The 13,572-nt window shown below is 42.5% G+C and overlaps 2 protein-coding genes across 2 annotated transcripts; both read left to right on the top strand.

Moving 5' to 3' along the window:
* Positions 1–307: 307 nt before the first annotated feature.
* Positions 308–3,032, top strand: LOC134761589 (histone H3.1). The gene has a single exon (XM_063725140.1). The coding sequence runs from the start codon at positions 939–941 to the stop codon at positions 1,347–1,349; it is 411 nt and encodes a 136-aa protein (XP_063581210.1). The 5' UTR covers positions 308–938; the 3' UTR covers positions 1,350–3,032.
* Positions 3,033–9,081: 6,049 nt separating this feature from the next.
* LOC100440073 (histone H4) lies at positions 9,082–9,505 on the top strand. The gene has a single exon (XM_054557315.2). It carries the CDS (start codon positions 9,132–9,134, stop codon positions 9,441–9,443), a length of 312 nt encoding a protein of 103 aa, XP_054413290.2. The 5' UTR covers positions 9,082–9,131; the 3' UTR covers positions 9,444–9,505.
* The last annotated feature ends 4,067 nt before the right edge of the window (positions 9,506–13,572 follow it).

The raw sequence follows: 13,572 nt of genomic DNA, 5'->3' as shown, positions 1-13,572 counted from the left end.
AATGTAGTTAGTGACTTAAAGCAACAGAACAAGAACCAACCTTTTATTGTCTTGTATGCATCTTAATGATACGAAATAACCTGTAATTTGTAAGGATTTTGGGTTTGTTTTTGCAAGCCACTTTCAACTCTACTGAGCTAACCCTAATTAATTATAAATAGGAATACAAACCTACATCCCCTGGAGCCAGATGGCCCTTAGGTGGAGCTTCTTAGCACAGTGTTCAGCATGACTAAAAGGGCACACTGGTCTTTTTGTGCCATTTATAAATTTGGCTTTTTTTTTTTTTTTTTTTTTTTTTTACAGCAGATTACACAAATACCAGTTGAACTTGTAAAAGATAAGAGACTGCTTTCATATGAGGATGTCATATTGTGGTGAAATTAAATATGTTCATGTAGCTTAACATCAGGTTTCATATTGTTACTTATGAGTTAATAGTCATGGTGCATTTGGAACAAATTATTGAAAATATCTCCAAGTTTAAATAGACAAATCAAGATATGAAATTAGCCTTTCTAAACTTAAGAGGGTAAAAAGAAATCACTTGGCCAATCACAACTAGCGCGCGTCTTTTTAAAACGTTGATCAAAGCCAGTTTCAGCGCCAACATTTAAAAAAAAATTAAGACACGTCATCCTAGTAGCCAGATACAATTTTGCAAAGGAAAATCAAAGTACGTTTTAAATAAAAGCCAGAAACATGGCACAGAGGGGAAAGTGTTGAAAACACCAGCAGTTAAAGGAGATGGACGGAGGAAAGTTTTAATATTTGGTCTACATGCAGGAGATGTTCTGTCAGGGAGTGGACGTCTCCACCAATCGAGCTGCAGGGGAAAGGCTGCCTTGTCCAATCAGAACAGGGCTGTCTTTATATATACGGGTAGAAAAGGCTAGACTTTCGTTTTTTCGTCATTTAGCAGGGTTTAGAAGTTCGCAATGGCTCGTACCAAGCAGACTGCTCGCAAGTCCACGGGTGGGAAGGCGCCACGCAAGCAGCTGGCCACCAAGGCTGCTCGAAAGAGCGCTCCGGCCACCGGCGGCGTGAAGAAGCCCCACCGTTACCGGCCCGGCACCGTGGCTCTGCGCGAGATCCGCCGCTACCAGAAGTCGACCGAGCTGCTGATTCGCAAACTGCCATTCCAGCGTCTGGTCCGTGAGATCGCGCAGGACTTCAAGACCGATCTGCGCTTTCAGAGCTCGGCGGTGATGGCGCTGCAGGAGGCCTGCGAGGCCTACCTGGTGGGGCTCTTTGAGGACACCAACCTATGCGCCATTCACGCCAAGCGAGTGACTATCATGCCCAAGGACATCCAGCTTGCTCGCCGCATTCGTGGGGAGAGGGCGTAAATTGTCTTGTGAATGTGTGCTAACCAAAACCCAAAGGCTCTTTTCAGAGCCAACCACCTTTTTCTATAAAAGTTGCTGTGTACTGTTGCTGTCCGTAAACTGGAACCTCTGTTCAGTCAAGGTAAGTAAGCATTCTTATCTCTATCCGTTCCCCCTCCTCTCACGGAGTTGGTGTAAAAAGCTTTATTATAATTGGGGCAATTCCTAAAACAGCCTTTAAGGTACAGTTTTAATTTCTCTTTGTTTTGGGGGCCGCTTTCTTAGGCTTGGATACCTCCGGCTTGGGAACTTTCTTGGCCATCTTTGACCCACCAACCTTCTCCAGCAGCCTCCACCCGCAAAAGCCTTCTTTGGGGTCTGCTTGGTACTCTTCTTCGGAATAAGGACTCCCCAAGCTTTCTTGGGCCTCTCGGCTGCCGGCACAGCTGTCTGGGGCATGACTGCAGCGGCTTTTCTGGCCTCGGTCTTGATTTTCCTGACACCACCCGGTTTAGCGGGAACGAACCCGAGGCGCCGCTCTCCTTAGCACGAAGATGCCTTCGTTTGTTTTCAAGGCCCAACTTTATTCAAATAATTTTTAAAAATTTGTATTTATTTTTAGGGACGAGGTCTCACTATGTTACCCAGGCTGGCCTCAAAACTCCTCAGCTTGGCCAGGCGAGGTGGCTCAGGCCTGTAATCACAGCACTTTAGGATGCCAAGGCGGGCGGATCACGTGATGTCAAGAGTTCGAGACCAGCCTGCCCAAAGCATTGAAACTTCGTCTGTACTGAGAATACAAAAATTAGCCGGATGTGGTGGCACACGCCTGCAGTCCCAGCTACATGGAAAGCTGAGGCAGGAGAAGGGCTTGAACCCGGGAGGCGGAAGTTGCAGTGAACCGAGATAGCACCACTGCACTCCACCCTGGGCAGCAGAGCTAGACTCCGTCAAAAAAAACAAAAAAACAAAATCCCCAAACACAAAACCACCAAAAACAACTCCTTAGCTTAAGAGATTCTCCCGCCTTGGCCTCCCAAAATGCTGAGATTACAAGCATAGGCCACCGCGACCGGCAAGGGCCGCTCTTCATATCGTAGCCGCCAACACCTACTTGAGCGCTGCCACAGACAGGCCGCTGCGCTTCTTGGAGGCGGCTAAATCATTAGTGATGAACTCATACCGGAGGGGCCTGGACGTCTTGCGCTTCACTGCAACTTCGGACTTGGAAACCTTTTTCTTTACTTCAGTCTTTGACTTGGGAGATAGACCAGGAGTCACGGCATGTACAGTTTCGGACATGATTGTAGGTTTGGGTATCTAACAGTTAAAAAAAAAAAATCAGGCTGCGAGTGTGTCTGTGATTACGTGTATGTCACACACAGACACGCTGCGCGCTGATTGGTTCCCAGCTCAGTCTTTCAGCTTGGCAGCAACCTAGTCTCAACCCTGTTTCTGAGTTGTGTTTGTTGAAATTCAGAAAAGCAAAATAGTTTACATTTCCTGAGGAGGAATCACACCAATTCTATTCTACAATGAACTGGAACGGCTAAGGCTTTATGATCTTCACGTTTTCTTTCTCTAATTTTTATTAAGGCAGCCTCGGCCTTTATCAAAAGCTCCAACTTTCAGAGATTCACAGTTCAGAGGGACAACTTCTTGATTTTCATTTAAAATATAAATTCTTCCATTCGTGTCTTCAAATTGCTTGCTGTCTTCTAATAATAGCCTACACATTTTTGGCTTCTCATACATTGAACAACTACTTGATTTTCATTGAGATTTAACGAGAAAATCTGTTTTATGTGAGAAGAGAAACAACAGGTTCTTTTTCAATTTCTCCACAAGAACAGCAGTACGGATACTTAGAACAACAGCTCTTTCTGATAAAATTAGTTGGGGCTGAAAATATTTCATGATAGCTTCTTGTAACTATTTGGACGTTTAGTTACTTTGGGAGGGTTCCAGTAAATGTTCAACGTTTCCTTGGGAAAATGGGAAATACAATGATCAGTAATTCTGATATGGGGACTGTTTGCATAGCTGAACTCAGGAGAGATCCAGGAAAGGGCATAAAAGAGAGAGAGTTTGACTCGTTTAAGGGTCAAAAAATTTTTTTTGTTTTAATTTTTACTGGGGGAAATTTGTTATTAAAATATTCATGAGTCTTTGGGTTCAGGGGTCTGTCATGCTTGGTGACATGGGGAAGACAGACTTTGGCAAAATATTCAAGTACCAGGATCAAGGAATATACACACAAGCACCACACACACACACACAAAATTCCCTAGAGAGAGATATTTAAAAAACAGCCATGTTTCATATTCAGTACTACATTTCTTGTTTAAACAAGGATATAGGCTTATAGTGATGAAGTACAGCTTATGTTCGATATGCGAAGAAAATGGAGTGATGGCAGAAAGTGATTTAACTGATTTTCTTCATGCCTCAATGTCTTGAACGTATGCTGATCTGGGGAGCATATACATTTCTATGTTTTACTAAGACTATGAAGGAGATAAATGCTGGGAACAGACAGAGCAAAGCCCAAAAGGTGAGGGTTTCACACTTTTTGATCTCATCAAAATACAAATGACTTCATGTAGCAAATTAAACTAGGACATGAACAAATTAATAAATGTTAATAAAAATTAAAATCAAACATTTGAGATGAGACATGAGCTAAATATCAATCACATTTACTTTGAGTGTGTATTCACTTTTTATGGAGCCCATGTATTTCTAATCTTGAAATGGCTTTGACCCATTTTATATTTATATTTTATATTTATATTTGATTTCCTGGGGCACCAACAAAGGAAGAACTGACTTGTAGCCTTCCAGCTGCAGGAATTCTCTAAGGTACTATCCTATTTGCCTTCATGGGTTTGTGAGTTAGTTTCTTACAGGTAACTAAAGTCTCTCCCTTCAGGCCTGTCCTCTTGCCTAAGTATCAAACTTGGATTTCTGGATGATTGCTGGATATCTGCTTGTTCATCTTCTCTACCGGACTCTCAGTATGACCATCCTCATCTAAGTAGCTTCTGTCTAAGATTGCTGGATATTGGCTTCATGGTTTACGTATATCACACCCTCAACATATCCAACCACATCCAGGAAGCAACCTTTCAAGTGACATTCCTATATATTCTATTCACAACAACACTATTGCTTTGTTAACTGACACTTCAATTATTCCCTTTCCTTTGTTGCCGAATCCAATCTGTTACTAAGTTTGGTGAATTCTTCCTAAATTCATCTTTCCTTGTTTATTTGCCTTTTCATGGTTGTAATTCTTGCTCTTCTATCTCTTCTTTGGACTGGCTATTTTTATAGCCTTCTTATGGGTGGCTCCTTTCTCTCATCCCTCTGTGTTGTCTTCATTTTCTTCATTGCTCTGGGTGAAATATTCTTCATATGAGCTTCAAATTTATATGCCCCATCTCCTTGTAGCTTTATGTTTCCTTCACTTAACTGGTTTTCTCTATTCTTACAAGCCGTGAAGAAAAAGCTGGATTCATATAGCTTTAGATTTAAGAATAATCTTAGTATGGCAATCAAACTCCTTTATATGGCCTTAAATCAACAATCTGGCAGTGTGGTTTAGTAGAAGCATGGAATTTGCAAACATGATGACATGTATTTCAGTCTTATTTTGCCCCTTAGGAGCTGTGTGATCTTGCTCTAATTATATTACCTTGCAGAGTATCTTTTTTATTTTTTTTTCTTCTTTTTTTCTCTCTCCCCCACCGTGTTTTAAACTTCAAACTAATCTAATGACATACTTTGAAATTTTTATATTTTTCATTCCCCATCTCTCAAAATAGATGAGATCTCTCTCTGTTTTAAATTCTTACATTGATGTCTTTCTTTTTTTTCTTTTCTTGAGATGGAATCTCACTCTGTTGCCCAGCCTGGAGTGCAGTGGCGTGATCTCGGCTCACTGCAACCTCCGTCTCCCAGGTTCAAGCGATTCTTCTGCCTCAGGCTCCTGAGTAGCTATGACTACAGGCGTGCGCCACCACGCCCAGCTAATTTTTGTATTTTTAGTAGACACTAGAGACGGGGTTTCACTATATTGGCCAGGCTGATGTCTAACTCCTGACCCTGTGATCTGCCCGCCTCCGCCTCCCACACTGCTTGCAACTACAGGCATGAGCCACAGCACCAGGCCCCCTACATCGATTTCTTGAAAGGCCATTATAATCTGTTTCCTATTATCTGCATACTTGTCCACTTTTAAATCTTCCTAGTAGTTTACAAACATCTAAAAGTACAGATTGCTATTATAGTACGGCATACAAATATTTATGTAAAAAAACTTGCAGAAATACATATAGGGAATTGTGTGGAACCAGAACATAACTCAAGTGTCCTTAACTTTCCATTTCTTTATTTTGCCTTTATGGCTACTCCCCAAATGATTGTTTTCTGCAGCAGTATGCCCTGTGCAGTATTGCTGACATAGTAGTGCTTGATTCTTGTTTTCTCATTTTAAATTGAATAACTGGGTGAGGCATTATACACCACTGAGGGTGCGGATCAATTATAAAATAGGTAACTTGTTGAAGTTTTCACCATTTAGCTCTGAGTGGCCCATACTATGCCTCTCCTTCTAAGAAGGATTTTATTTTATTTATTTACTTATTTATTTATTGACATGGAGTCTCACTCTGTCGCCCAGGCTGGAGTGCACTGGTGCAATCTTGGCTCAGTGCAACCTCTGCCTTCCGGGTTCAAGTGATTCTTGTGCCTCAGCCTCCCATGTAGCTGGGATTACAAGAGCATGCCACCATGCCCAGCTAATGTTTGTATTTTTAGTAGTGTCAGGATTTCTCCATGTTACCCAGGCTGCTCTTGAACTGGGCTCAAGTGATCCACCAGCCTTGGCTTCCCAAAGTGCTAGGATTACAGGTGTGAGCCACTGCACCCAGCCAGAATCTTATTTATTTATTTATTTATTTTTGAGATGGAGTTTCGCTCTTGTCACCCAGGCTGGAGTGCAGTGACTTAATCTTGTCACACTATAACTTCTGCCTCCCAGGTTCAAGCAATTCTCTTGCCTCAGCCTCCCAAGTAGCTGGGATTACAGGTATGCACCACTATGCCCAGCTAATTTTTGTATTGTTAGTAGAGACGCGGTTTCACCATGTTGGCAAGGCTGGTCTCGACCTCTTGACCTCAGGTGATCCCCCCACCTCGGCCTCTCAAAGTGCTGGGATTACAGGCGTGAGCCACCATGCCCCGCGCAGAATAATGGTTTTAAATGCATTAGATAATATATAGGAATGCAAAGTGAAACAATTATATTAGTATGCCGTTATCAACTTATTAAAAAAATCTAAATGTGAAATATTAACATATGTGCTTTTAAATTTTTTATTTTATTTACTTACTGATTTTGAGACAGAGTCCCACTGTTGCCCAGGCTGGAGTGCAATGGTACGATCTTGGCTCAGTGCACCCTCTGCTTCTCTGATTCAAGCGATTAGCCACCCAAGTAGCTGTGCGCCACCATGCCTGATAAATTTTTGCATTTTTAGTAGAGGCATGGTTTTGCCATGTTGGCTAGACTGGTATCGAACTCCTGGCCTCAAGTGATCCTCCCATCTGGGCCTTTCAAAGAGCTGGGATTTACAGGCATAAACCATGGCCTGGCATATGTCCTTTTTAAATTAATACATTAAATAATAATCTACCCATATGACTAAGACTTATTATAGTTTTGAAGGATTGAGGTTTTTTTTTTTTGTTTTTTTTTTTTTGTTTTTTTTTTTTGAGATGGAGTCTTGCTCTGTTGCCCAGGCTGGAGTGCAGTGGCGTGATCTCTGCTCACTGCAAGCTCCACCTCACAGGTTCACGCCATTCTCCTGCCTCAGCCTCCCGAGTAGCTGGGACTACAGGTGCCCGCCAGCATGTCCGGCGAATTTTTTTGTATTTTTAGTAGAGATGGGGTTTCACTGTGTTAGCCAGGATTGTCTCCATCTCCTGACCTTGTGATCCTCCCGCCTTTGCCTCCCAAAGTGCTGGGATTACAGGCGTGAGCCACTGCACCCAGCTTTAGGATTGAGATTTTTAAATGAAATTTTGACATATTGGCAATGGGAATGTGATATAAATAAAAGCACTTGTCCTGCCAATTACACTGTTTGTTGCGTGAGTTCATACACAGAAAAAATGCTAAGTTTCTGTTGGAGAATAGTAAAAAGAAAAAAAAAAAGATTTGACTTCTTTTTTTTTTTTTCTATACTCATTCCCAGATCCCCTGAAGACTTTCTATGTATCCCAGGCTAAGAACCTTACTCTGCAATCTTTTCCATGTACCATAAACTCAACAAACAGCAAACAGCTGTGATAAACTTGGTTCTCCTCACAAGTCATGAAGGAAAAGCCAAATAGTCACCCAAAGGACCTGGAACTTTTTATGGGGATTAATGATGAGTTAAGTTTTTAATTATTTATTATTTTGAGGAGTTCTCCAAATCAGATTTTAGCAAATTGGAATACTCTCTCTCATCCCTTTAGAAGGGTGAACCTTAAGGATAGGAATTGAAAACACCCACAATATTATACTATACCATAATTAATGTTTAGTCATTGCTTATTTGGAATCTAGACATTATTCTAAGCATTTTGATAGGATTATCTGTTTCAACTTAACAAATACTTACAAGTTAGATTTTTAAAAATACATTTACAACAAGGAAACTTAGTATACCTTGCCCAGGGTCACCCCCACAGCATGTACGTGGAGCAGGCTGTCTCTATGACAGTTTGGAGGGATACTATGATGCCAATTTGCTGGAGTAATAGAATGTGGTGAATGATGCAGTGCTAGCTACAATCTGTCCATGATTAAAGGCACAATCAAAGCATAAATTTTCATAAATTTCAGCCCAACAAGGTTTTCTTTTACGGATGTACATAGTCATGTTTTCAATGGGCCCTCAGTGATCTTATCCTAATTTGACCTCTAAATGTGTAACTTTCATATACTTTTAGTTCCCTCAGTAGCGCTATCTAGCTTGCATGCCAAACAGCCCTGCTTGGTTAACTAGGAATGCATAAATCAATAAAAATAATCTGAGACAATAAAGATATGGGTTGCTTAAAATACTTTGAAAGCACCTTGTGGCCCTGTGCGGTGGCTCACGCCTGTAATCCCAGCACTTTGGGAGGCTGAGGCAGGTGGATCACAAGGTCAGGAGTTCGAGACCATCCTGGCCTATGGTGAAACCCCGTCTCTACTAAAAAAATACCAAAATTAGCTGGGCATGGTGGCGGGCGCCTGTAACCCCAGCTACTCGGGAGGCTGAGGCAGGAGAATTGCTTGAACCCGGGAGGCAGAGGATGCAGTGAGCCTAGATCGTGCCACTGCATTCCAGCCTGGGCAACAGAGCAAGACCCCGTCTCGGAAAAAAAAAAAAAAAAAAGCACCCTGCGAGGGAAACAGTACTAATTATTTGATATTCTGGGAAATGTGGGGGACAACTGTCAGGCTTCTATGTCGAAAGTTTATGAACTGATGGCTCAGTTAATGGCTGCAAGTATAGTGTATATATATACATAGGTATATACCTAGGAGTATTTATTAAATCCCAGCTGAGGCTCTTTTGTTGCCTCAGGCCCCTCCTGGTCTCCTCCAGTCTGAGCAAGGGAGAATTGCACAGAAGGGCGGGAACTGACTGTGGTTCCCGCCCCTTCTCATGAGGTTTTCAAACAGGTCCGTCATGCTATTATAAAAGTGCTGCGTGGCTCTGCCAAAGGTATTGCGTTACAGATTTTAACAGCTGTGCTTTCAAGATGTCTGGCCGCGGTAAGGGCGGGAAGGGTCTAGGTAAGGGTGGCGCCAAGCGTCACCGTAAGGTTTTGCGTGACAATATCCAAGGAATCACCAAACCCGCCATCCGGCGCCTGGCTCGCCGCGGCGGCGTTAAGCGTATTTCTGGCCTCATTTATGAGGAGACTCGCGGGGTGCTGAAGGTTTTCCTGGAAAATGTAATCCGTGATGCTGTCACCTACACGGAACACGCCAAACGCAAGACGGTCACAGCCATGGACGTGGTGTACGCGCTCAAGCGCCAGGGACGCACTCTGTATGGCTTCGGCGGCTGAGCTTAGCTCCACAGTACACTACCGCAAAACCAACGGCCCTTTTCAGGGCCACCTACCCACTCAGGAGAAAGAGTAGTAGTCACTGCTAAAAATTAATGTAGTTTGACGTGTTTAGTAAGTAGTTCCGGTTTTCAAGTTAACATTGTCTTATTACGCCTTGGCTTCATACCTTACTGGCCAGTGAGGATAGTGTATTAGTTTGTTTTCACTCTTGCTCTGTCGCCCACGCTGGAGTAATCAATGGCGCGATCTCGGCAATCTGCAGTCTCCGCCTCCCGGGTTCAAACGATTCTTGTGCCTCAGCCTCCTGCGTAGCTGGGGCAACCGGCTTGCGCCACCAACACCCGGCTAATCTTTGTATTTTTTGCAGCGATGGGTTTTCGCCATGTTGCCCAAGCTGGTCTTGAACTCAAGCTCAAAAGAGATTTCCCTCCTCGGCCTCCGAAAGTGCTGGGATTACAGGCGTGAGCCACCACGCGTGGCCTGTGCTTTCTGTATTTCTGTAAGGAGACTAATGGCAAACTGCCGCTAACATTCTGCATGGCTATCAGAGAAACAAGGTAGCAAAGACTGTAGCTGCTGGAGAAACAAGGTAGCAAAACCTGTATCTCAGAAGGCAAGTGGTAAAAGCTGATGGTGCCGTGAAAAATAGTGAAAAAAATGGAGGTAGTTACTAGTTCCTACCAAAGCATTGTTATATGAAAGGAAGACAAAATGGCATTCAGATGATTATTGGTGTGGGGGGATGGGAGGTGTGTGGGAGGCACTTGACTGGCAAATACATTCTTTAAAGAAGAAAGTAGTAATTACCGTGGGAGAAACAACCATGAAAGTACATAAGATTCAACATTTTTTAGTGGAATGGGGAAAGGCCAACTTGTTTGGCTCTGTTCCTCTGAGCTGCCTTCCATCCAGATCTACTGGTTTTCTATTGTTGAATTTAAAAGGACTTTTTATTTATGTACCCGTGGCCAATTTAAAGGTATGTTGAACGAGTTCTTTTTTTGTTGTCCTTTTATCTTAAACAGTCTTAGAGTTTATTATTAACACAAGTCATTTTACCTTAAATCATAGATCAGGTTACTGTGGTTGCATGAATGGGCGTTTAAAACCGAGGTTGTCATGATTAAATTCCCATCTTCTTTCCCTTTACACCTCAGGAAATGAGACAAAAATAAGCAAGCTATTCTCTAGTGGGTTACTCCAGTCCTTACAATCTCAGGACTATCAGTATGCCATTGTATTATTCGCTGTCCTCAAAATGGATTTTAATTTGTGGAGAATATTGAGTAAACCCTTCTTTTTCCAATAAAGTTTATTCACTTTATCATAATAAAAAGAAAGCTGGACAGGTGGCTATCTAGCAAGAGACAACATTTCCTGGTCTTTCTGGGAGCAGATGTAAGCATGTGGCTACATTATTTCCAACACAGGTGAGACACATAGAAAAGTTACTACCAGGTCTGGGCTTTGAAACTCCCATGTTACTTTCTTCCCCAACTATAATGGTATTGATTTCATTTTGAGCAATTAAGAGAACATCAGGCCCTAGGAGATGACAGAACATTGACTTGGAAGGAACAAAATTTCCTGATTGATCACAAGAAGCAGAGCTGCTTCACAAAGCTGGACTAATCACAATGGATTTGTTCCATGAAACAAAAATATCTGTCTTTAAGCTTATTTATTGTTGAGTCTCTTCGTAAGCAGCATAACTTTATCACACAAAATTCAGTTTTGTTACTAAACTTATTTAGTATTGTGGAATGTCCTTCCATTGGCCTGAAAGCTCTTTACAAAAAAGCTGATGCCAAATGAGCGTGTCGACTTGGTATTACCTCTGTTGTGTTCCATTATAGACAGAACAGAGTGGGGCTAATTACAAGTTAGAGATCAGGCAAGGCATGTGGCTCATGCCTGTAATCCCAGCTCTTTGGGAGGCCAAGGTGTGTGGATCACTTGAGGTCAGGAGTTTGAGACCCGCCTGGCCAACACGGAGAAACCTCGTCTCTAATAAAAATACAAAAATTAGCTGGGCATGCTGGCACATGCTTGTAGTCCCAGCAACTTCGGGGTCACAGAGTGAGACTCTATCTCAAAAAAAAAAAAAAAGTTATCAATGGGTAGACTAGATAGTCTATATGTCTTCAGCAGTGGTAACCTGTATATTTCAATGGGCTGACTTCCCTTAAAGAGTGGTTCTGCCGGGTACTGTGGCTCTCACCTGTAATCCCGGCACTTTGGGAGGGCAAGGCAGGGGGATCACCTGAGGTTGGGAGTTCGAGAACACCCTGACCAACATGGAGAAACCCTGTCTCTACTAAAAATAAAAAACTAGCTGGGCATAGTGGCGCATCCCTGTAACCCCAGCTACTCAGGAGGCTGAGGCAGGAAAATCCCTTGAACTCAGGAGGCAGAGGTTGTGGTGAGCCAAGATCGTGCCATTGCACTCCAGCCTGGGCAACGAGAGCAAAACTCTGTATCAAAAAAAAAAAAAAAAAAAAAAAAGAGTAGTTCGTAGTAATAGATGGATCAAAAACTCCTTTGAGAATCTGTTGAAAATACACATATGAACATAGATATTGTATGAGGCTCATTTATTCTCAGAAACTCAAGGAACTCCCAGGGCTCCATGGATTCCTGTCAACAACCAGAAGTCTAGGATTTCAGGGTCTGAGATCTAGAGATCCCAAATTTAAAGATAGAGAGGAATCGCAGACATAATACGAAATAATACATTGAATAGGAGTGAGTTTGTTACCATTTACTGAGTGAAATAGACCTATATATTCTTCTTTTTTTTTTTTTTTTTTTGAGATGGAATTTCCCTCTGTCACCCACGCTGGAGTGCAGTGGTGTGATCTTGGCTCACTGCAGTCTCCGCCTCCTGGGTTCAAGCAATTCTCCTATTCTTCTGCCTCAGCCTCCCAAGTAGCTGGGACTACAGGCCTGTGCCACTATGCTCAGCTAATTTTTGTATTTTTAATAGAGACAGGGTTTTGCCATGTTGGACAACCTGGTCTTGAAATCTTGACCTCAGATGATCCGCCCTCCTTGGCCTCCGAAAGTGCTGGGATTACAGGTGTGAGCCACCATGCCCAGTCTATCATCTCTCTTCCTTCACTAGGATATGAGCCTCAGAAGAGCAGTCTCTTGTCTGTCTTGCTCACTGAAGTATTTCAATGCCTGGCACAGAGGGAATGCAATCAATATTTGATGAAATACTGAATGAAATCCCTTCAACTACTCTCTGATTTGTTTATTGTATCCCCTGCTCCATTACTCCTGCCATTTCTTTGGCTTGAAACTATCGTCTTCAACATCATTATTTCCCTCCACTGCATCCAGTCTCTTGCCACTGGAAGCATATTCCTAGAAGTAGTTATAATTTTGTTAGTCCTTGCTCACAAGCTTTCTATAACTTTATTGTCTGCAAAATAAATCTAAACTTCATTGTTTGACATTCAGACTCTTCACAATCTTCTCCCACATCTTTATCACAAGAAAACTCCATGGGAGCAGGAGGCTTGGTTAGCATATTATTTATTTCAGCAATCTCCTTTAACAAGCTCTCCAGGTGATTCTGATGCACACTGAAGTCTGAGAACCACTGTTCTCAGTGCAAAAGTCCTCAGTACAAAATTCACTGCTTGGCACTTGAATGTGAAGGAATGACTATCCATTTTCAACCTACTGGATATTCCTTCCATCCACCTTCGCCTGGAAGGTGCTTGTATCAGGCATGCAGATGCCTCCTCCCCAGAAGTCATTTCCCCTCCTTTCTTCCTAATACAACTTTATTTCTTTGTTCCCTGACTTGTTCTCCAGAGAAGGCAGAGTTCTAGCCTCAGGGATCTGATTAATTTGACTACACCTATCCTAAAGATCACATGCCCCTTATTAATGATTGGATTGGGGATAGGTATATGGCCAGTTTTTGTGATTAGGAGAATCCTTAACAATGGAGACCCAGCTTCTCTAAGAATATGATTAAGATGAGATGGGGATTGTCGATCAATGAACAATGTGTGTATGTGTCTGTATGCGAGCGCGAGTGTGGTTGCACACTGAGAATTGTTCAAGCCTAATTGGTGAAACCAGACAGGTAGTGGAGGTGAGGCGGTGGAGG

Source organism: Pongo abelii, chromosome 5, assembly GCF_028885655.2.
Source record: "Pongo abelii isolate AG06213 chromosome 5, NHGRI_mPonAbe1-v2.0_pri, whole genome shotgun sequence".
Classification (NCBI taxonomy): domain Eukaryota; kingdom Metazoa; phylum Chordata; class Mammalia; order Primates; family Hominidae; genus Pongo; species Pongo abelii.
The sequence above is the reverse complement of the archived record's forward strand: the minus strand, read 5'-3'. Positions and strand labels throughout refer to the sequence as shown.

Excerpts from the sequence above, each read along its gene's own strand:
- LOC134761589 (XM_063725140.1), top strand. The coding sequence starts at position 939 with ATGGCTCGTACCAAGCAGACTGCTCGCAAGTCCACGGGTGGGAAGGCG.
- LOC100440073 (XM_054557315.2), top strand. The coding sequence starts at position 9,132 with ATGTCTGGCCGCGGTAAGGGCGGGAAGGGTCTAGGTAAGGGTGGCGCC.